Source organism: Salmo trutta, chromosome 23 (genome assembly GCF_901001165.1).
Source record: "Salmo trutta chromosome 23, fSalTru1.1, whole genome shotgun sequence".
In the NCBI taxonomy this organism is placed as follows: domain Eukaryota; kingdom Metazoa; phylum Chordata; class Actinopteri; order Salmoniformes; family Salmonidae; genus Salmo; species Salmo trutta.
Genome location: NC_042979.1, coordinates 37,869,959 through 37,893,532, shown reverse-complemented (window position 1 = coordinate 37,893,532; position 23,574 = coordinate 37,869,959). Strand labels below are relative to the sequence as shown.

Below are 23,574 nucleotides of genomic sequence, written 5' to 3'. Positions count from 1 at the left end.
CCGCATGGTCCTAAAGCACACAGTTGCCTCGTTTTGTATCACATTCCAATGACAAAACTGGGGGGGACAACAAATGCAATTTGAAAGTTGCGTCCCTGCCACTAGTGATCAATCAATGAACAGTAAGTCTGGTTTGGAACGTTGTATTTTTTCTAATGACATTTAGCTCGACTGACATCAAGTTTTGGACGGGGAAATGAGTGTACAGTTCTGAACAAACCAATGGATATTATCGGTTTTAAGATATTTTCAAAAGGGAGGATTGTCAAAGTTGGACATGTGAGGACAGATACTTGGTTGCATGCTGTATGTTTCCATATCATGGCATTGGTTTCTTGAATTAATGTTGCGTGAACATGCTAGTGTTTGGAGACCAAGTGTACCACTACATCACTTGACTACCTTTGTATCCGAACCATGTGCAAATGTTAGACCAAAGATGTTTTACATGGCAACTAACTGTATTGAAATGAGTTACAGGTTTTCCTAAATGTGTTAAATCAAAATATATGAAATTAGACTTTGTAGTTGAGGACATTGTATCCATATACTCCATACTGTTCAGAAATGAAATTCCAATGCAAATATGACCCATGATGAGATTAATTACAATTTATACATGACAGACAAAATAAAATAATGTTTTTTCAAATCTACCTTCAAACCTTCCTTAAAATGTAAGAACATGGGCATATTTTTATAGATTCCAAAAACTAACAGTAGTCCTCCCTGGTTTGTTTATCATTTGGCTTCTTCACGGGTTATATACAGGTAACTGCCAAAATAAACGAAACACCAACCTAATTTGTCTTAAAGGCCCAGTGCACTCTAAAACGTGATTGACCTGTATTATACACATGTATTTCCACACTATGAGGTTGGAATAATACTGTGAAATTGTGAAAATAATGCCCGTTCAGTGTAAGAGCTGTTTGAAAAGAACGCCAGAAATGTCAGCTTGTTTTGGTGGGATGGAGTTTTGGCCTTCCATGGTAACATCACCATGCAGTAAATGAGTTAGAGAAATTAGAAATAGTTCCAGAAATGATTTTATATTGAGATAAAAACAGCTGCATTGGAGAAATCCCAAAATTTGGTGTTTTGTTGATTGTGGTGGAAAACGCTGTCTCAGGCGCCACTCCAGAATCTCCCATAAGTGTTCAATTGGGTTGAGATCTGGTGACCGAGACAGCCATGGCATATGGCTTACATTGTTTTCATGCCCATCAAACCATTGTGACCACTTGTGTGTGTGTGTGTGTGTGTGTGTGTGTGGCTGGGGGCATTGTCATCCTGGAAGAGTCCACTCCCATCAGGATAGAAATGATTCACCATAGGTTGAAGGTGATCACTCAGAATTGCTGTGTATATCTTTTTGCCGTTTACCTTTCCCTCTAAGGAGTTGAGAGAACCTAAAACATGTCAGGAAAATGCATCCCACACCATAAGAGCCATCAGAACTCTAATTTACTCAAGTGCTTTCTTTATTTTGGCAGTTACCTGTATGTAAAGAATTGGGAACCAAGCCTAGATGTACAGATTAAATCATAGGAGTGTTTATAATCATATAGCATAAAAACAGACAGACCGAAACAAAGATGGGACAGACAACTCCAAATATCTACAACGAAAAACTAAATAAAGTCCTTCACCATGCCACAGGATCTAGGAAGACTTCTGCCGGGGTCATCGTCATGGTTACAGTCCACGGTTACGCTCTCAATCAGTATGGGATGTAGAGGCTTCCACAGACATAACAACTTCACTGCGCAATAACAACTGTCCACAGATCAGTGCTGCATGGGATAAAACTAACCACCTTCCACATCTCATGGGGTCATCCATTTAGAATTTCTGTGTCAGAAATCTGAGAGGACCAAGGAATCTGAGAAGGATCATGATGGGCATAATGGAGCTCTCTGATGACGCTGTGTTGGAAACTCAGCTTATATAATGGAGGGCCTCTCACTAGACCCAATAGAACAGACTAAGGGGAGAAAGACAATAATAACCTCCGTTTTGTTTACAAAGAGGCAAACATCTCCCCAGTGTTTTGAACCTTATTATAAACACATGCACGCACATACGTCCTTTCATACACACACACACTGTAGCACACTCACGCACTCTAGCATGCTCACACTCAGACAAGGACAAGCACGCACACCAAAAAGCAAAACAAACCAATAAGAGAACACAAATCCATTATACAAATGATGCTTATCATGTGCAACACAAATAAAACACACACCAACTCCGTGCACCATATCTCAACTTCCTAATAGTGTCGCATAACAAGGTTCTGTCCAGAAAGGCTGGCCGAGAGGCAAAAAACTGTTGCTCTGCTCTACAGTAAATCGATGCACACAATTGACCCTTGTGGTGAGAAGATAGTAAACAATGGTTCCTATGAAGTTGCCTTTTTGTTTGTATAGCGGTGTTGCTCCCCTGACGTCGACCTCTGCTGATCGTTGTCTACCTCGCTGTTTCCATTGGGTCTTCTTTGAAATTCTCACACTGCTCCATCACTTTCCTGAAACAGAGGAAGGGAGGTGTCAGCATTTTCATTTAATTCACCCGGTTTGGGCTCCATTCTAATTCAAGTCAACAGATAAATTAAGGGCAGGGGGATTAGGGCAGTCCTCAATTTATTAACTACATTTCAAATCATTGGACTTTGGGGACTGTGAAGAGACATGTGGTGGCATGTCTTGTGGTGTATGCATGGGTGTCTGAGCTATGTGCTAGTCACTTAGACAGCTCAGTGCATTCAACATGTCAATACCTCTCACAAATACAAGTAGTGATGAAGTCAATCTCTCCTCTACTTTGAGCCAGGAGAGGTTAACATGCATATTATTAATGTTTGCTCTCTGTGTACATCCAAGGGCCAGCAGTGCTGCCCTGTTCTGAGCCAATTGCAATTTTCCTAAGTCACTCTGTGGCACCTGAACACACGGCTGAACAGTAGTCCAGGTGCAACAAAACTAGGGCCCGTAGAACCTGCCTTGTTGATAGTGCTGTTAAGAAGGCAGAGCAGCGCTTCATTTTGGACAGATTTCTCCCCATTTTAGCTACTGTTGTATCAATAGGTTTTGACCATGGCAGTTTACAATCCAAGGTTACCCCAAGCAGTTTAGTCACCTCAACTTCCACATTATTTATTACAAGATTTAGTTGAGGTTCCCGGTTTAGTAAATGATTTGTCCCAAATACAATGCTTTTAGTTTTTGAAATATTTAGGACAAAATTACTCCTTGCCACGCATTCTGAAATGAACTACAGCTCTTTGTTATGTGTTACAGTCATTTCAGTTGCTATAGTAGCTGACGTGTATAGTGCTGAGTCATCCGCAAACATAGACGCATGTGGTTAGTAAAGATTGAAAAAAGTAAGGGACCTAGACAGCCGCCCTGGGGAATTCCTGATTCTACCTGGATTATGTTAGAGAGGCTTCCATTAAAGAACACCCTCTGTGTTCTGTTAGACAGGTAACTCTTTATCCACAATATAGCAGGGAGTGTAAAGCCATAACACATATGTTTTCCAACAGCAGACTATGATCGATAATGTTAAGTCTAACAAAACAGCCCCCGCAATCTTTTTATCATAAATTTCTCTCAGCCAATCATCAGTTATTTGTGTAAGTGCTGTGCTTGTTGAATGTCCTTCCCTATAAGCGTGCCGAAAGTCTGTCAATTTGTTTACTGTAAAATAGCATTGTATCTGGTCAAACACAATTTCCCCCAAAACTTTACAAGGGTTGGTAACAGGCTGATTGGTTAGCTATTTGAGACAATAAAGAGGGCTGTACTATTCTTATGTAGCGGAGTGACTTTTGCTTCCCTCCAGGCCTGAGGGCACACACTTTCCAGTATGCATAAATTGAAGACATGGCAAATAGTGGCAATATCATCAGCTATTATCCTCAGAAATGTTCAATCCAATTTATCAGACTCCTTTTCACCTCTTCCACACTCACTTTATGGAATTTAAAATTACAATTCTTGTCTTTCATAATTTGGTTACATATACTTGGATGTGTAATGTCAGCTTTGTTGCTGGCATGTCATGCCTAAATTTGCTAATCTTGCCAATGAAAAAATCATTAAAGTAGTTGGCAATATCAGTCGGTTTTGTAATGAATGAAGCATCTGATTCAATGAATGACGGAGCTGAGTTTGCCTTTTTTCCCAAAATTGAATTGAAGGTGCTCCAAAGCTTTATTTAGATCATTCTTTGTCATTTATCTTTGTTTCATAGAGTAATTTCTTCTTTTTATTCAGTTTAGTGACATGATTTCTCAATTTGCAGTACGTTTGTCAATCGGTTGTGCAGCCAGACTTATTTGCCATTCCCTTTGCCTCATCCCTCTCAACCATACAATTTTTTAAATTCTACACCAATCCAAGGGAATTTAACAGTTTTAACAGTCATTTTCTTAATGGGTGCGTGCTTATTAGTAACTGGGATAAGCAATTTCATAAATGTGTCAAGTGCAACGTCTGTTTGCTCATTACACACCACGGACCAACAAATATTCTTTCCATCAACAACATAGGAATCACTACAAAAATTATTGTATGACCTCTTATACACTATATTAGGCTCAGCCTTTGGAACTTTGGTTTTCCTAGATATGGCCTCTATATTGTGATCACTACATCCAATGGATCTGGATACTGCTTTCAAGCACATTTCTGCAGCCTTAGTAAAGAAGTGATCAATACGTGATGATTTCATTCCTATGCTGTTTGTAACTACCCTGGTAGGTTGACTGATAACCTGAACCTGGTTGCAGGCACTGGTTACAGTTTGAAGCTTTTCTTGAGTGGGCAGCTTGATGAAAGCTAGTCAATATTTAAATCACAAACATTGTCAAGCATTTCACACATTATCCAGATACTGACTGTTAGCACTTGGTGGTCTATAGCAGCTTCCCACAAGAATGGGCTTTAGGTGAGGCAGATGAACCTGTAGCCACATTACTTCAACAGTATTTAACATGAGATCCTCTCTAATCTTTACAGGAATGTGGTTTTGAATATAAAACAGCAACACCTCCACCACTGCCATTTCTGTCTTCTCAATACATGTTATAACCTTGTATTGCTACCACTGTATTAAAGGTGTTGTCTAAGTGAGTTTCAGAGATAGTCAGAATATGAATGTCATCTGTTACTAGCAAGTTATTAATTTCATGAACCTTGTTCCTTAAGCTGCATATGTTAACGTGGGCTATCACTTTTCTGGGATGATTGCTTATTTTCATTGCTTTACTGATCAGTTCAAAGGTTGGGTGGGTTAATAGGTGAGGTCATACCGCGCCATGTCCTTGGTCTCTTCGTGTGATGTCTGGAGCTCCAGCACCTTCTCCAAGAGAACGATCCCTCCTTCCTTGACCAGCAGAGGGCAGTACTTACTCGCTGTGGGAGGAAAGGAAGAAAATAACTGAGAATAACTTTTTACTAGAAAGCAGAAATCTTTCCCTGATGAGTGACAAAGTGTGGGTAGTGGGCAGTATTCTCTTGAAAAACAATTACTCCAAAAGTGAATCCACAATTATGCTATTCATAATGCAACAATAAACATGAAAGAAATAACTGACCTCGGAGGTCTCTCAAATTGATACAATGTGGCAAAGACTGATTCCAACGCTGACACCAATAAGCGAGTTTACCTGGCAACTTGCTTACTGGTGTCAAAAGCGGGATTCGTCTTTGTATTGATACTCACGGTAGACTGACACCAGGTTGAAGAGTGCCCACGTGGCCCAATGCTGACTGACTGGGGCGATGCTCTGGGGCAGCAGGCGCAGGATAGGCTCAAAGGATCTGAAAAGAAAAGTGGAGGGAGTGTTAATTCAGAAAATGTGAGTTAATTCAAGTGTTAATTCGGAAAACGTATACATGAAAAGTGAAATGCATTTGCATGTCTAAAAGGTTGCTTTACAAGTTCAGCTATAGTTAAATCTTTCCCTGACAATCTACTTATACAATTTGAGGATATATCCAATTGTAGTTGGGATCATTTGTAACCGTCTCCAGAATGACAATTGTAACTGTCTCCAGAGACTCATCTCCATTGAGTTCTCTGTTTACCTGTAGTTGATATTCCGGCGGGAGGTGACATCCCAGCTCTGGATAGCAGCCATCATCTTGTCCATGACCGTGTCCCTCAGCGGCTCCTCCATTCCCCATGCCTCTGGCCCATCAAACACGATGTGGGACAGCACCCCACAAGCGTTATAGGACACCTCGATCCCATCCGCCTTGCTGTCCAGCAGGTCACTGTCACCACAGAACAGTCAGGAAAGCAGAATCCAGCTTTATTTATCCAGGTTAGTCTCAATGAGATAAAATCTCTATTGCAAGACAGATCTGGGACCGTATGTATCAAGCGTCTCAGAGTAGGAGTGCTGATCTAGGATAAGATCCCTCCTGTCCATGTAATCTTATTCACTGTGATCCAAAAGGCAAAACCTATCCTAAATCAGCACTCCAACTCTGGGACGCTTGATACAAAAGGCCCCTGGTCCAAGATGGCAGCAGGATCAGTCAATACTGCATTTAACAATTCAATACAGACAATGGACATTCTCTTACCTGAAGACAGAGATGAACTGTGGGGTGAGGAGTTGTGGCCGCAGAGCCCTCACTTCTGCCACATTACCCAGCAGCCCCAGCATGTTACGGTGGAGCTCCTGCTTGTCTGGAAACTCCTGACAGGCAGTGGAGGACAAAAAGGTGATACACAAGCAAGGCACTGCATGATGGGAGAAGGAATTGTATTTCATTTCAGATGGAGTACATTGATTGCATATTTTAACAAAAAATGGTGGTTATGAAAAGGTGAGATGCCCTAGCTAACCTTCAGGCAGTCCAGGAAGAGGCTCATGCCCCTACAGTTGAGGAACATCTGACAGTTGTCTGGAGTCTCGTCAGTGATGTTCCACAGTGCGCTCCAGGAGAACTCCATAACCTGGTCACACTGTAGAAAGATAAACAAAATTCAGTTGGCATATGTTTTATCCAAAGTGATCTCTAGGTAGACTCATCAGTCAGCTAGGCAATGCCGTTCCAGACAGTACACTTGAATTGGCTTAACACATGCAATGTTTTCTTAAGGGTTGCATGTCAAAATACTATTAGGTCTGGAATGAGCTAAGAGCTATGACTCATGACAATATGATTGTGATGTGGCTCAATCCAGTTTGCAGGTTCTGTGAGGTCATTTCAGACGAGATGTAGGAAGGAGTCTGCACTTGTGGAATGGTAGGGGTGTTAAAGAAACAAACAAAACATGACTCACCATCCTGTCCTGTAGCTTTTTCTGTATTAGATTCAACATTGTCTGAAGAAAAAAAGAAATAACCCAAGAGATGACTTCCAAAAACACATCAATGACCTGTGTGTGTGTGTGTACGAATGCGTCAGGGTTTCTGTTAGCCGGTAATAGCCAGCTTTGGCAGATACATTTTTTTTTTTAAATAAATAAAATTGCCGCTGGCCAATTGTCCGGGAGAAGAAAAAAATCCCATTGCGAAACGCTGCTTTTTGGCCCCTTCAATGATGGAAATACCAATCGATGTAGTGGAATTCGATTGCCGTATGTGTGCAGTATATTCATTATGTATCTTATTTATCACACGAATACAGATACAGAGCCTTTGAGCAGAAAATCTGTCAGACAGCGCGAGAGCTGCTGCTACAGCATCTCAAACAGCAAACATAGGCAACGGAAAGTAGGCTTCATCTGTGCCTCACACACCACTTTGCAATGAGCCAAAGGCACAAGCCTAGTCATATTAGCAACCCATGCTAGTTGTTGCATATTAGATCTCTCCTCTTTCTAAATTTCAAACTGACATTTTCATCTTTGTCACATGAACCCGTGATTCACCGCTAATTGCATCATGGAACAAACATTCGCGCGTAGCCTACTGCCTTATGCACATTGCTGCGCTTAGAATGTGAAGAATTAATAGATAATCAACATTTTAAGCTAAACATTCTGAACCGTTGCATCAGACTTTTATGTAGCCTAGGCCTACTGGTTGTATGAATTTGGGATCTATCTTCCCACAACGGTCCCAGACTTTGTTTGGAATAGGCCATTTCTTTCTCGATAAACTGGCCAATAGAATAGGTAAACTTTTCTGCTATGGGGGATAGTAGATTGACATAGGCTAGTGATTTTTCTGTTCGTTACTCATCTTGTTGGCTGAGGAAAAGTACATGTGGACAGTTAATCTAACATACCGAATTCTGATGTGCACTTTGAGTAAGAAGGACCACACATCGTTGTATCCTCGACTTGCATGTTCTGTTAATATGAATGACCATAATATAAATGTGATTTCTGTCATTCTGAGCACTGTGGATGGACGACCTAATCAGGTTACACACCCAATGCATATGGACCGGTAAATTAAAATGCTGCTGGTCGATGTCCGGCGCCACATTTTCCTTACAGAAACCCTGGATTGTGTGTAAGTGACAAGTGTACCAATTTGTGTATAAGGTTATGGCTATCAATGTGAGTCTTCCCCATCTTGACAAAGCCAATGTTGTGTGCAATGTACAAGTGAGTGTTTGATATAGGTAAACAATCGAACAAACAAAATAGCAGTCTCTCCTACCTTGACGAAGCCCATCTTGCCCACAGCTTCCTTGTGATGGTTGTCCACTTGGCAAACCAGGGCATTGCAGAGGTGCACGGCGATGCGCTGGATGGACTCGTCCTGCCGGGCCGGCTCCAGGATCTTCAGCAGCAGCAGGTTGACCCGGCCGTACTGGAACTCCAGCTCCTCGGGGATGCTGAAGTTACACAGTGTCAGGCAGCAGTTCCTCTGAACCTGGGGGGAGAATGGGGGAGGTGAGAGACGAGGGGGGGAGAGGAAATGTGAGTGAGGAATACGGTTTAAAGAAGGGAAGAGGAAAGGGGGAATGTGAGTGAGGAATATGGTTTAAACTAGGGGTGTGCCGATCTGGCCATAATCGTATTTGTAAATTGACAGTTGATAGATCAGATGATACTCGTGATCTGGAAAAAGTTTTTAAAATGCCTAAATAGAGATGAGTAATGTTTTAAATGCCAAAATAGAAGTTACAAATGTAGCTTATAGTCTCCCTTCACTTATATAGATCAAGAAAGCTGCAGATCAGGAGCAGCAGATGTGTGTGTGTGTTCTCAACTTGCAGCGGGGAGACAAGTTCTGTCACCAAGAACGAGCATCTTGTTTCTTTTCCTACAGTCACTCTACTTTAAGACATTATACACATTGATAGTTTGCTAGCAAAGGTCCTCACCATTTGATTTAGTAGCAGACTAGCAGCAGGCAACACATCTAAATATTGTGGACCAATACATGAAGGAGAAGTGACCGGTGAAATTATGAAGCGAGTGAACGGCGATACAGCTTCGCTCGATCCAATCGTAGCAGCAGAATCAAGCTACAGCCCACCCATTTCTTTACGGACAGCAGAACTAGCCAGTTGAATTACTTAGAGCATGTAGCCCCTTCCAAGTGCTTGCACTTGTTTGAGTTTCATGAGAAAGATGCGTGCTGGCAGCTTTTTTTTTCTCCCCAATTTCGTGGTATCCAATTGTTAGTTACAGTCTTGTCCCATTGCTGCAACTACCGTACGGACTCGGGAAGGTCGAGAGCCGTGAGTCCTCCGAAACACAACCCAGCCAAGCCGCACTTCTTCTTGACACCATGCCCACTTAACCCGGAAGCCAGCCACACTAATGTGTCAGAGGAAACACTGTACACCTGGCGATCGTGTCAGCGTGCATTGCACCCGGCCAGATAGAGATGGCAGCTTGGCTTCAAGTCCTTAGGAAACTGTGACGTATTTAGTTTTATTAATGTATTATTTCTTACATTGTTAGCCCAGAAAACCTTAAGTGTTATTACATACAGCCGGGAAGAACTATTGGATATCAGAGAGACGTCAACTTACCAGCACAACCAGCACTACGACCAGGAATACAACTTTCCCAAAGCGGATCTTTTGTCTGCACCTCCCAGGGAATTTGAACTGATTCCAGAGGCCGACCCAAAACAACGTTATTGGAGGAGAGGGGGCTGGAGCGGTCTTCTAGTGAGGCTTCGGATGCATGCACACCACCCACCGCTTCCGAGTATATTACTCACTAATGCCCAGTCCCTAGTTAACAAAGTTGACGAAATTAGGGCAAGAGTTGCTTTCCAAAGAGTAACATACTCAGTTTCACAGAACATGGCTAGCTGGGGACATGCTGTTAGCAAAACAAAAGTGAAGATCGTGGACTTCAGGAAACAGCAGATGGGACATCTGATAGATTGAGAGAGCGTGATGGGACAAGCCATCCCTGCAGGCCAAACCCTCCCCTATCCCCGACGACGCTGGGCAAATTGTGCGCCGCCCAATGGGTCTCCCGGTTGCGGCTGGCTGCGACAGAGCCTGGACTCGAACCAGGATCTCTAGATGGCACCCGGAGAAGGCGGCTGACGTTTTACGTGTTCCTAACCAATTGTGTTTTTTTGTTCGTTTCTTTGCTTTGTTTGTAACAATTATTTTACTTATTTTGTACATAATGTTGCTGCTACCGTCTCTTATGACCAAAAATAACTTCTGGACATCAGAACTGCGATTACTCACCACGAACTGGCAGAATCCTTTTTTTCCTTTAATGAGTCTGACGTAAATGACATACTGCTTTCCCGGGAACAGGCCCAGAACCCCGTCATTTGCATGAAGAAAAAGCGGAGAAAATGGGGCTAGAGGGCGGACTGCCTTCTGAAAATTCGTAGGAGATCGAATAAACCCCTACTGCCTTCCATTCGACTAGCAAACGTACAATCTTTGGAAACTAAAATCAATGACCTATACGGAAGATTAAACTACCATCGGGACATTCAAAACTGTAATATCTTATGTTTCACGGAATCGTGGCTGAAAGACGACATTATCTACATACAGCTGGCTGGTTATACGCTGTATCGGCAGGATAGAACAGCAGCGTCTTGTAAGACAAGGGGCGGCGGACTATGTACAGTTGAAGTTGGAAGTCATTAAAACTCGTTTTTCAACCACTCCACAAATGTCTTGTTAACCAACTATAGTTTTGGCAAGTCGGTTAGGACATCTACTTTGTGCCTGACAAGTAATTTTTCCAAAAATAGGGTAAGACATTTTTTTTCACTTATAATTCACAAAATCATTGACATTATGGGAAATTCAAACGAAATTAGCCAAGACCTCAGAAAAAAATATTGTAGACCTCCACAAGTCTTGTTCATCCTTGGGAGCAATTTCCAAACACCTGAAGGTACCACGTTCATCTGTACAAACAATAGTACGCAAGTATAAACACCATGGGACCACGCAGCCATCATACCGCTCAGGAAGGAGAAGCATTCTGTCTCCTCGAGATGAACGTACTTTGGTGCGAAAAGTGCAAATCAATCCCAGAACAGCAGCAAAAGACCTTGTGAAGATGCTGGAGGAAACAGATACAAAAATAGATATCCACAGTAAAACGATTCCTATGTTGACATAACCTGAAAGGCCGCTCAGCAAGGAAGAAGCCACAGCTCCAAAACCGCCATAAAAAAACAAAGACCATACTTTTTGGAGAAATGTCCTCTGGACTGATGAAACAAAAATAGAACTCTTTGGCCATAATGACCATCTTTATGTTTGGAGGAAAAAGGGGGAGGCTTGCAAGCCAAAGAACACCATCCCAACCGTGAAGCACGGGAGTGGCAGCATCATGTTGTGGGGGTGCTTTGCTGCAGGGGGGACTGGTGCACTTTACAAAATAGATGGCATCATGAGGTAGAAAAATGATGTGGATATACTGAAGCAACATCTCAAGACATCAGTCAGGAAAATAAAGCTTGGTCGCTAATGGGTCTTCCAAATGGACAATGACCCCAAGCATACTTCCACATTTGTGGCAAAATGGCTTAAGGACAACAAAGTCAAGGTATTGGAGTGGCCATCACAAAGCCCTGACCTCAATCCTATAGAACATTTGTGTGCAGAAATGAAAAAGTGTGTGCGAACAAGGAGGCCTACAAACCTGACTCAGTTGCACCAGCTCTGTCAGGAGGAATGGGCCAAAATTCACCCAACTTATTGTGGGAAGCTTGGGGAAGGCTAACCGAAAGGTTGGACCCAAGTTAAACAATTTAAAGGCAATGCTACCAAATACTAATTGAGTATGTAAACTTCTGACCCACTGGGAATGTGATGAAAGAAATAAAAGCTGAAATAAATCACTCCACTATTATTCTGACATTTCACATTCTTAAAATAAAGTGGTGATCCTAACTGACCTAAGACAGGGAATTTTTACTAGGATTAAATGTCAGGAATTGTAAAAAGTTTAGATGTATTTGGATAAGGTATATGTAAACTTCCGACTTCAACTGTATATTTGTAAATAACAGCTAGTGCACGATATCTAAAGAAGTCTCAAGGTTTTGCTCGACTGAGGTAGAGTATCTCATGATAAGCTGTAGACTGCACTATCTACCTAAAGAGATTATCTGTATTTTTCGTAGCTGTCTACATACCACCACAGACTGATGCTGGCACTAAGACCGCACTCAATGAGCTGTATTCCACCATAAGCAAACAGGAAAAAAACTCACCCAGAGGCGACGCTCCTAGTGGCCAGGGACTTTAATGCAGGGAAACTTAAATCCGTCTTACCAAATTTCTTACAGCATGTTAAATGTGCAACCAGACGAAAAAATAAATAAATAAAAACTCTTGACCACCTTTAACCACCACACAAAGATGCATACAAACCTCTCCCTAGCCTTCCATTTGGCAAATCTGACCATAATGCTATCCTCCTGATTCCTGCTTACAAGCTAAAATTAAAGCAGGAAGCACCAGTGACTCGATCAATAAAAAAGCGGTCAGATGAAGCAGATGCTAAGCTACAGGACTGTTTTGCTAGCACAGACTGGAATATGTTCCGGGATTCAGTCATCGGCTTCATCAATAAGTGCATCGATGACGTCGTCCCCACAGTGACCGTATGTACATACTCCAACCAGAAGCCATGGATTACAGCCAACATCCGCACTGAGCTAAAGGCTAGAGCTGTCGCTTTCAAGGAGTGGGACTCTAACCCGGAAGCTTATAATAAATCCCACTATGCCCTCCGACGAACCATCAAACAGGCAAACCGTCAATAAAGGACTAAGATTGAATCGTACTACACCGGCTCTGATGCTCGTCGGATGTGACAGGGCCTGCAAACCATTACCGACTACAAAGAGAAGCACAGCTGTGAGCTGCCCAGTGACACGAGCCAACCAGACGAGCTAAACTACTTCTATTCTCGCTTCGAGGCAAATAACACTGAAATATGCATGATCACGCTGTCCGCAGCCCATGTGAGTAAGACCTTTAAACAGGTCAACATTCACAAGGCTGCAGGGCCAGACGGATTACCAGGACGTGTACTGTGAGCATGTGCTGACCAACTGGCAAGTGTCTTCACTGACATTTTCAACCTCTCCCTGTCCAAGTCCGTAATACCAACATGTTTTAAGCAGACCCCCATAATGCCTGCGCCCAAGAACACTATTGTAACCTGCCTAAATGACTACCGACCCGTAGCACTCATGTCTGTAGCCATGAAGTGCTTTGAAAGGCTGGTCATGGGTCACATCAACACCATTATCCCTAGACCTACCCAAATTTGCATACCGCTCTAACAGATCCACAGATGATGCAATCTCTATTGCACTCCACACTGCCCTTTCCTACCTGGACAAAAAGGAATACCTATGTGAGAATGCTATTCATTGACTACAGCTCAGCGTTCCAAAACCATAGTGCTCTCAAAACTCATCAATAAGCTAAGGACCCTAGGACTAAACACCTCCCTCTGCAACTGGATCCTGGACTTCCTGACGGGCCACCCCCAGGTGGTAATGGTAGGTAACAACACATCCGCCACGCTGATCCTCAACACGGGGCCCATCAGGGGTGTGTGCTCAGTCCCCTCCTGTACTCCCTGTTCACTCATGACTGCATGGCCAGGCACGACTCCAACACCATCATTAAGTTTTCCGATGACGCAACAGTTTGTCGGCCTGATCACCGACAATGACGAGACTGACCTCCTTCCTATAGGCTGAGACCTGGCCGGTTGGTGCCAGAATAACAAACAATCCCTCAACATAACCAAGACTAAGGAGATGATTGGGGACTACAGGAAAAAGAGGACCGAGCACGCCCCCATCCTCATCGACGGGGCTGTAGTGGAGCAGGTTGAGAACTTCAAGTTCCTTGGAGCCCACATCACCAACAAACTAACATGGTCCAAGCACACCAAGACAGTCGATTTGAGGGCACGACAAAACCCATTCCATCTCAGGAGAATGGTAAGATTTGGCATGGGTCCTCAGATCCTCAAAAGGTTCTACAGCTGCGCCATCGAGAGCATCCTGACTGGTTGCATCACTGGTATGGCAACTGCTCGGCCTCTAACCGCAAGGCAATACAGAGGGTAGTGCGTACGAACAAGTACATCACTGGGGCCAAGCTTCCTGCCATCCAGGACCTCTATACCAAGCGGTGTCAGAAGACGACCCTAAAAATTGTCAAAGACTGCAGCCACCCTAGTCACAGACTGTTCTCTCTGCTACCGCACGGCAAGCGGTACCGAAGCGCCAAGACTTGGTCCAAGAGGCTTCTAAACAGCTTCTAACCCCAAGCCATTAGACTCCTGAACATCAAATCAAATGGCTACCCAGACTATTTGCATTCCCTCCTTTTACACAGCTGCTACTCTCTGTTGTTATCATCTATGCATAGTCACTTTAATAACTCCTACATGTACATATTACCTCGACTAACCGGTGGCCCCGCACATCGACTCTGTACCAGTACTGCTGCTCTTTAATTACTTGTTACTTTAAAAAAATATATATATATTTTAAACTGCATTGTTGGTTAGGGGCTCATAATAAGTAAGCATTTCACCGTGAGGTCTTCACCTGTTGTATTTGGTGCATGTGACTAATAAAATTTGATTTGATTTAGTGGCACAGCTAGCACTGCTGTGCAGTGCCTTAGACCACTGCGCCACCCGGGAGGCACCTGGCAGCTGAAAATAACTTATTTTCCAATCACAGATAATAACTAAAAATTACTCTGATCATAATCGTATCCAGAAAATTCCCCAAATCCTTCTTACAATACTCCTTTTGCCCGAGTACTCTGCACACCCCTATGATTAAACTCCTTCAGCCCTAATTCATACCAATCCAGTCCTTTTAAATTTGTGAAGGGAATTAACTTTGCAGTTTCACTGAGGGGAGAGACTTGACTTTACCGTGACCTCCTGGTACTGCTCCATGCCGTTGAGCACCACCTGGATGACCTGCCGGCGTAGCCTCATGCTCTGGTCGCTGCGGTACTCAGTGTTGGTCAGGTAGAAGAGGGCCGCGCTGCCCGTCACCTGGACGCTCTTTTCGTACTTATGACACTTCAGTGCAGCAATCACCAGCTGGGGAGATCACAATAAGACAGCCAGGAGATAAACTGATAATGAACCCTTGAGAGGTAACTCGGTCAAATAAATGAAAGTACAGCTAGCTGTTTTTCAAACTTTATTGGTGTCAGAAGTGGGATCCTACAGTATCAAAATGAAAGAGACTTAACTAAACTTTCCACTTTGATGTCAATCACCCTATCTAAAGCATTGAAGGTTTAATTTTCGGACACTTTCATTTAAATCAAAGAGGTCCCTAACCTGCAGTGCCCGCAGTAGCTGGCTGCAGTGCTGTATCCTGGCAATGTCAAACAGCTGGTTGATTGCACGGTGGGCCAACTCCGGGCGGAACTCTGTGTAGGCCTCGATGGCATTCAGGACCTGGTCTTCATTCTTGGAGCCTGTGACCTAAACAGGGACACAATAGATGTGAAGCATTAAGCACCACGACAACAACACATACACACAGACACACACGAGAGATGTGAAAGCTACTGGGCATGCAGGTTTTTGGTCTAACCCTATAATAACACAAGCCCAAGCCCTTAATTAGTTGATTCATTTGATGTTAATGATGGGCTGGAGCAAAAGCCTGCATGGCCAGTAGCTCTCAAGGAAACCCCTGGTCTAACTTCACCTTGTACGCAGGGATGTGCGTTACATTACAAAGAGTGGTGTTATAGAGCCCCAGAAACTGCAGAGGTCTCTTCAGCTCCTGGAAAGGGTAGATGCTGCTCTTGCAGGGCTCAATGCTGAAAGAGACAGAAAGACAGAGAGAGAAAGAGAACACATGAGTCTGTCATATTTACATAACATGGGAAACGTACAGATATTTTTTAGAAAGAGGGATTACATCAACCAGTCCTACTATTTACAGGACATAGTTTTAGCAAGCAAGTCAGAAAGTATATCATACACAAAGTCTTCATAAGGACTTCATAGATGCTTCACGAATTATGTCACACAAGTGGCTCACCTTGGACGTCCCATGGCCTCCTCGAGGTGTGGGACTGTGCAGTTGTCCAGCATGATGTGGCCTGAGATGTCCAACGACACCAGGTTGACCAGGCCCTGCACGATGGCCGTCAGGATCTTACGGGTCATTTTGAACTTGGAGGTGCGCTCTCGGGAGATATCCAGGTGCCTGGGGAACACAAAGAGAGAAGGGTACAGAAGATTTTACAAGCCTACTGCACAAAGAGTGATGTTTACTTAATTTAGAGAATTCAAGTTGACAAGTTGAGTTATTAACTGAGTTATTAACAGATCAACAGTTCTTGATCAATTATTGCTCAAAACGGTACATCTGTAATTATCACCTAGGCATGGTCTACTGGACTGAAAACAACTACACACACACAGTATCGGGCAGCATATCTTTAACTCTCAAGTTCCTAAATCAAGAAAATTCTTATGGTTATTCCAGAAACAAGGGCCCTGAGAGAAAAACCAGTTTATTTTACCCAGTTACCAAGATTAAACCCTGCCCCTCACAGCTCACCTGAGGTGTCCCAGCTCCACCACAGTGTTGACCAGCTCCTCTGACAGGTCCACGTTGTAGAGCACCAGTGAGGCCAGCCTCTCCTTCCACTGGGCCAGGAAGGCAGCCCTGGGCAGCTGCACCCCGGACAGGTCCAGAGAGGTGAGGGCCGGCAAGGGCTTGAGCAGGGCCTCGGGGTCCACCTCCTCAGGCAGACCCCCCAGGTTGAGCAGTCGCAGCCGGTTGAAGCCCTGGAAGCTGAAGTCTGTCTCCAGCGCATGTCTGGAGGCAGGCCGCTGCTCCTCCTCTTCCTCGTCGTCCTCGTTGCATGCCAGCGGGGCGCCACCCTTGCGGTAAAAGATGTGGCTGCAGCCGAACAGGCTGAGGGAGACTAGGGTCTGGCGGAAGCTGGCCAGAGTCTTTAGGCTGCGTGCTGATAGGCTGTTGCAGTAGGTGAGGTGAAGCTCTATCAAGTCCTGGGAGAATCATCCAAACATGTTGATTGTCAGTTTCATTGTTTAGCCTATGTCGTACTGACCTTGTATTTAGCGGATATTCTTGTGTTTTTTTTAATCTGACCTAGTATTGAGTCTGTGCACTTTTTAAGTGATGCTATTCTGGATTATCTATTTCTTAACCTTTGATACTGAACATCGCTGAGGAAGAGTTTGCTAATCAGCATTTCATTGCACTGTTTACAACTGCTGTATGATGTGCACGTGACAAATAAACTGATTTGTTTCCCCGAATTAGTCATACAGAAAGGCAAGTGATCTGTTTGGTAACACTTTACCTAAAGCCTGCAGGTATAATACTTTAACATATAACAGTATATGCCACTTATTGTAAGCATTTGCGTGCCTTTATAATGCCATATAATTAAGCAATAAGGCCCAAGGGGGTGTGGTACATGGCCAATATACCACATCCAAGGGCTGTTCTTACATACGACACAACGAGAAGTGCTAGGACACAGCCCTTTGCCATGGTATATTGGCCATATATCACAAACACCGGAGGTGCCTTATTGCTATTATAAACTGGTTACTAACGTAATTAGACCAGTAAAAATAAATGTTTTCTAATACCGATGGTATATGGTCTGATATACCACGGCTTTCAGCCAATCAGCATTCAGGGCTCGAACCACCCAGTTTATAATAAGGCTTATAACATGATCTATGTAGCAACATTAACTGACTCAAAATGGCTGTTTAGTCAGGATCATTCATATGAGATAAGGCAGGTTTATACATGCTCTTGACAAGTCTTATAATACATTATAACTACATCATAATTCCTTATACCATTGGACTGTATGGATTGTGCCTTCAATTGTTGAAGTCTCCAGTCATTTGACAGAAAAGTGTTCCAGACATTAAAAGGATACAGGCTGGTTTACGGGAGCTGTAGACATAGTCGTAGACACAGCCGTAAAATGAAAGCCTGTTTATGGGAGAGTATTAAAGGAGGAATGTAAGAGCCCTCTATGTCCTCCCCCCAGGGCCAGTGTGCATGACTAGATGGTACACATCCACACAGACACACTGAACAGCTTCAATACTGGTGAAGGGCCAATTGACCTTTTATAAGTACCTGTGAGTATGTGTGTGTGCAAGTGAGACACACACACACACAGCATTTAGCCTAGGCAGTGTGTGTGTGCCTTCTAAAAAGGTTGTAAGTGAATAGCACATATATGGCTTGAATACATGGCCATAACCCCTACCACTATAACCGCCTCCAAGATCTGAAAGCCGCGGTATGGTTTCATAATAATAATTCTTATTGGCGGAAATACTAATATGCCTATACAGAAGAATGGGGGCAGTTTGAAAATGTACTAACTTACAGTGCCTTCTGAAAGTATTCAGACCCCTTGACCTTTTCCACAGTTTGTTACATTACAGCCTTATTCTAAAATAGATTAAATATTTTTTTTCCCCCTCTCAGCAACCTACACACAATACCCCATAATGACAAAGCAAAAACAGGTTCAGAAATTTATCAAAGAATTATTAAAAACAGAAGTACCTTATTTACATAAGTATTCAGACCCTTTGCTATGAGACTCCAAATTGAGCTCAGGTGTATCCTGTTTCCATTGATCATCCTTAAGATGTTTCTACAACTTGGAGTCCCCCTGTGGTAAATTCAATTGATTGGACATGATTTGGAAAGGCAGACACCTGTCTATATAAGGTCCCACAGCTGATAGTGCACGTTAAAGCTAAAACCAAGCCATGAGGTCGAAGGAATTATCCGTAGAGCTCCGAGACAGGATTGTGTCGAGGCACAGATCTGGGGAAGGGTACCAAAACATTTCTGCAGCATTGAAGGTCCCCAAGAACACATTGGCCTCCATTCTTAAATGGAATAAGTTTGGAACCACCAAAACTCTTCCAAAAGTTGTCCGCCCGGCCAAACTGAGCAATTGGGGGAGAAGGGCCTTGGTCAGGGAGGTGACCAAGAACCCGATGGTCACTGACATAGCTCTAGAGTTCCTCTGTGGAGATGGGAGAACCTTCCAGAAGGACACTCCATCTCTGCAGCACTCCAACAATCAGGCCTTTATGGTAGAGTGGCCAGACGGAAGCCACACTTCAGCAAAAAGGCACACGACAGCTTGCTTGGAGTTTGCCAAAAGGCACCTAAAGAATCTCAGACCATGAGAAACAAGATTCTCTGGTCTGATGAAACCAAGATTGAACTCATTGGACTGAATGCCAAGTGTCACGTCTGGAGGAAACTTGGCACCATCCCTACGGTGAAGCATGGGGGTGGCAGCATCATGCTGTGGGGATGTTTTTCAGCAGCAGGGAGACTAGTCAGGATTGAGAGAAAGTTGAACAGAGCAAAGTACAGAGAGATCCTTGATGAAGTCCTGAGCGCTCTGGAGCAGGTTTTCAGACTGGGGCGAAAGTTCACCTTCCAACAGGACAACGACCCTAAGCACACAACCAAGACACTGCAGGAGTGGCTTCGGGACAAGTCTCTGAATGTCCTTGAGTGGCCCAGCCAGAGCCCGGACTTAAACCCGATCGAGAGACCTGAAAAGAGCTGTGCAGCGACACTCCCCATCCAACCTGACAGAGCTTGAGAGGATCTGCAGAGAAGAATGGGAGAAACTCCCCAAATACAGGTGTGCCAAGCTTGTAGCGTCATACCCAAGAAGACTCGAGGCTGTAATCGCTGCCAAAGGTGCTTCAAGTACTGAGTAAAGGGGTCTGAATACTTATGTAAAATGTGATATTTCCATTTTTTATATTTAATGAGTTAGCAAAAATGTCTAAAAACCAGTTTTTGCTTTGTCATTATGGGGTATTGTGTGTAGATTGATGAGGAAAAAACGATTTAATACATTTTAGAATAAGGCTTTAACGTAACAAAATGTGGAAAAAGTCAAGCGGTCTGAATACTTTCCTAAGGCACTGATTGGAGCTAAGTTATGTGATGCATTCCTCTGGTGGGATATACGAGGCAGACACCTGCGGTATCAATGATTAATTCTGGCCATACAGTAGCATGTGAAGTGACATGAACGAGCATGAGGCAGTTTGTGACCCAAGAGCTTTCCCTTGCCCACACCTGACAGGTGTGGCATATCAAGAAGCTGATTAAACCACATGGTCATTACACAGGTCCACCTTGTGCTGGGGGACAATAAAAGGCCACTCTAAAATGTGCAGTTTTGTCACACAACGCAATGGCACAAATGTCTCATGTTGATGGAGAGTGCAATTCACATGCTGACTGCAGGAATGTCCACCAGAGCTGTTGCCAGAGAATTTAATGTTAATTTCTCTACCATAAGCTGCCTTCAACGTAGTTGCAAAATGCATCATACAGGTATGATTTCTGTAACTTGATTTCTGACAAGTACAACATTTTGGGACTATGTCAACAATGGACTAATGAAACAAATACAAAAAAATAGTTTTCCTTTATTTCTACTTTTTTGTGTCAGTGCATCTGGATGTGGTTTTGGTCCTGATCTGAAAGGAGGTATTGTCCTGAATAGAGAGGAGGTATCATCATGGCTTATATCTATAGAGGTTAGCTTGGGCCTAAGGTGCTTGGAGAAACCATTCCAACGCCTTCCATGTTGTTTGTGGGACTTTATGTCCTCCAGAAGAAAAAACTGCCGGCCAACCTATTTCTTGCAGGAAAAACACAAGCAAGAAGGCAGCAGGGGCACTCATGAGACTTCAAGTGATGGTGAAAGTTAATAAATCCCATCAGCGCCTCAGCTGCCTTTTCTGCCTGTGTTTTTGCTGTATGGCATTTTAGGCCACTCAGTCTACCTATAGCTTGGTCTCTGATCTGTTTGTACTGTATAGCCAACTCATATGGTCCATGTGGGCTATACCATAGATATTGTATTAAATTACTAGAGGGGCTATGTCATAAACCCTCAAAGTTCGAGAAGGTTCAAGTCCATTTTAGAATTATAATTCCTAATTCTAGGGGCTATACAGCACAAAGATATCTTGGATCAGACCATCTCCACTATGTCCCACCTGTTTCCCAATGGCCTCCAGGTCCCTGTCCCGCACAAGGTCCTCCCTCAGCTGCACCCTGGTGAGCCTGGTGCTGCGCGGGTCCGAGAACAGCTGAAAGAAGCCGTCCTGCGGCTCAAAGTTACTGTCCGAATGTACCAGCTCCATGTATCTGTGAAGATGGATACATAAAATAGCAGAGAAATTATTATTTAAGACATAAGATCAAATTTATCATTTGTCAGAACATAAACTATGGTTGGCATTTTCATTTCAATGTGATTTTTTTGCAAGATCCAAATCCAAGCTCACAGCTAATAAAGTCATTGATAACAAAATCACATCATAAAACAATAGCAACAATGTGAAACATGAGGTAAACCAACAAGAAAACCATTGTGCGAAAAATTGTGTTTAAACTACCCTGCTTACTTATTTACAAGCCACATGCTTATATTGACCATTAGGATTAGGACCTGTCCCAAATCCCAATTATACGTACGTGTTGACCAGCTTGTCACAGATCTCACTGGGCAGGAAGACATCTGAGCGCAGGCAGAGCTTGTTCCCGTCTCCCATGTAGCACATGGTCCTCCTCAGGTTCCTCAGGCAGAAGGCCGTGGACAGCGCCATGAGGCTGTCGGGGTTGTCCCCTGCTTTGGCCGCCATGTCGGATGCTGCTTCTCCCTTCCCCTCTGTTTGACAACAGGGCAAATCGGGTGGCCTCAGGAAGTGGGTGCTGGGAAGCTCTCAAAGGGTAGGCATCGGGATACACGAGGTGGTCGCAGAAGAGGCAGAGTGCTCAAGACCTCCCTAATTTAGGGTTTAGGCACACAAGAAGCAGCTGGAGACAAACAAAGTTATTATCATGAGTCATTAGGCTACTTGACATTGCTTTGATAGACATCTACAACTTTACTTCATATTTAGGGAAATGGCAATAGTATATGTCATAGCAGTTTGTCAGCTACGTGGCAAGCTAACTGTATTTAGGACTATAAATCAAAATGGCAACACATGTAATGACAGGCTTCACCTCCATGACATGAATTTGATGTCAATCAATTAGCAAAGAATGTTTGCGGAAGCAAGCTTAAATATTTATGTAACTAGTTTAGCGGCTTCTGAAACATTAGTTAGCTATTTGATTTAATTAGTTAGCTAATTTGCTACTAACGTTAAACACAACGACAAATTGATAAAGTACAAATGATTGTCAACTAGCCGCTAACTAACTGTTGTTTTTGAGATAGCTAATTAGCTAGCCACGTTAGGTAGCTAGCCGAGTTATTACGAATTACAGATGCGCTTTTTGGTGGTTAACTAGAGGTAGCTAGATCAAAAGAGTAATGTATATTTACAGGGGAACTGTATGTATCATAAATGTAAAGTGTAACCTGCAACCATGACAAATAGTTATTGTGCTAACCAACTACTCTAGCTACATCAAATCCATTGCTAGCTAGCTAAGCTAACGCTAGCCTGCTGGCGAATATATGTTTGGTGATCTAGCTTGCTATATACACGATTTGTCAACACTACTCATTTGCACGGTTTATCGGACACTATCATACCTTAGCTTTGCACACGGATAGTTCATTGGTTGATTGAATTAATTTATATTTTTTGAATCATTTACGTTCTCTTCTGTTTTTCGTGTTGGCCCGTGTCAACAAAACAACCTCCCTTTCCGGTTCATGTGTTGCAATTAATTGCTTCATGGGAACGGGAAGGTAATGAGAAACAAAATTCTCCTTGCATTTTATGAAAGTAGCTAGCTATATGTTGTTGCATGGTCATTGTTAGTTAAAACCTCTCAACATTTGGGATAGGGAGGGTATCTATCTAACTGGAGAGTTATAATGAACTTGTAACCAGATCTGGCATTGAACACAAAATAAGTGCACGCACTGCACATAGCTAGTGCAAAAAGCAATTCTAATTATTATTTACATAAAATAATGCAAAGTAGTAAAATGACATGAATATTATTATGCATACATTTGGTGACGGGGCATAACTACAAAAATATAGGAGAGATCATCCAACACTGGAAAGGTGATATGCTCGTGAAGTTTACAG

The 23,574-nt window shown here is 43.2% G+C and overlaps 1 protein-coding gene across 1 annotated transcript; it reads right to left on the bottom strand.

Moving 5' to 3' along the window:
* Positions 1 to 1,466: 1,466 nt before the first annotated feature.
* Positions 1,467 to 23,226, bottom strand: LOC115159993 (protein zer-1 homolog). The gene is made up of 16 exons (XM_029710197.1): positions 23,067 to 23,226; positions 21,995 to 22,336; positions 21,514 to 21,664; positions 17,015 to 17,469; positions 16,490 to 16,657; positions 16,151 to 16,265; positions 15,775 to 15,921; positions 15,355 to 15,528; positions 8,642 to 8,857; positions 7,312 to 7,353; positions 6,871 to 6,990; positions 6,606 to 6,721; positions 6,102 to 6,290; positions 5,737 to 5,834; positions 5,324 to 5,426; positions 1,467 to 2,533 (listed from the first exon to the last, which is right to left on the bottom strand). The coding sequence occupies exons 2-16, from the start codon at positions 22,159 to 22,161 to the stop codon at positions 2,476 to 2,478; spliced, it is 2,319 nt and encodes a 772-aa protein (XP_029566057.1). The 5' UTR covers positions 22,162 to 22,336; positions 23,067 to 23,226; the 3' UTR covers positions 1,467 to 2,475.
* Positions 23,227 to 23,574: the final 348 nt, after the last annotated feature.

Bases quoted from the DNA above. Each gene is read 5' to 3' on its own strand.
- LOC115159993 (XM_029710197.1), bottom strand. From the start codon at position 22,161: ATGGCGGCCAAAGCAGGGGACAACCCCGACAGCCTCATGGCGCTGTCC. The intron at 15,529-15,774 runs GTTAGGGACCTC...TGATCTCCCCAG, and splicing joins AGCTACTGCGGGCACTGCAG to CTGGTGATTGCTGCACTGAA. The intron at 8,858-15,354 runs GTAAAGTCAAGT...TTCTCCCCCCAG, and splicing joins AGCAGTACCAGGAGGTCACG to GTTCAGAGGAACTGCTGCCT.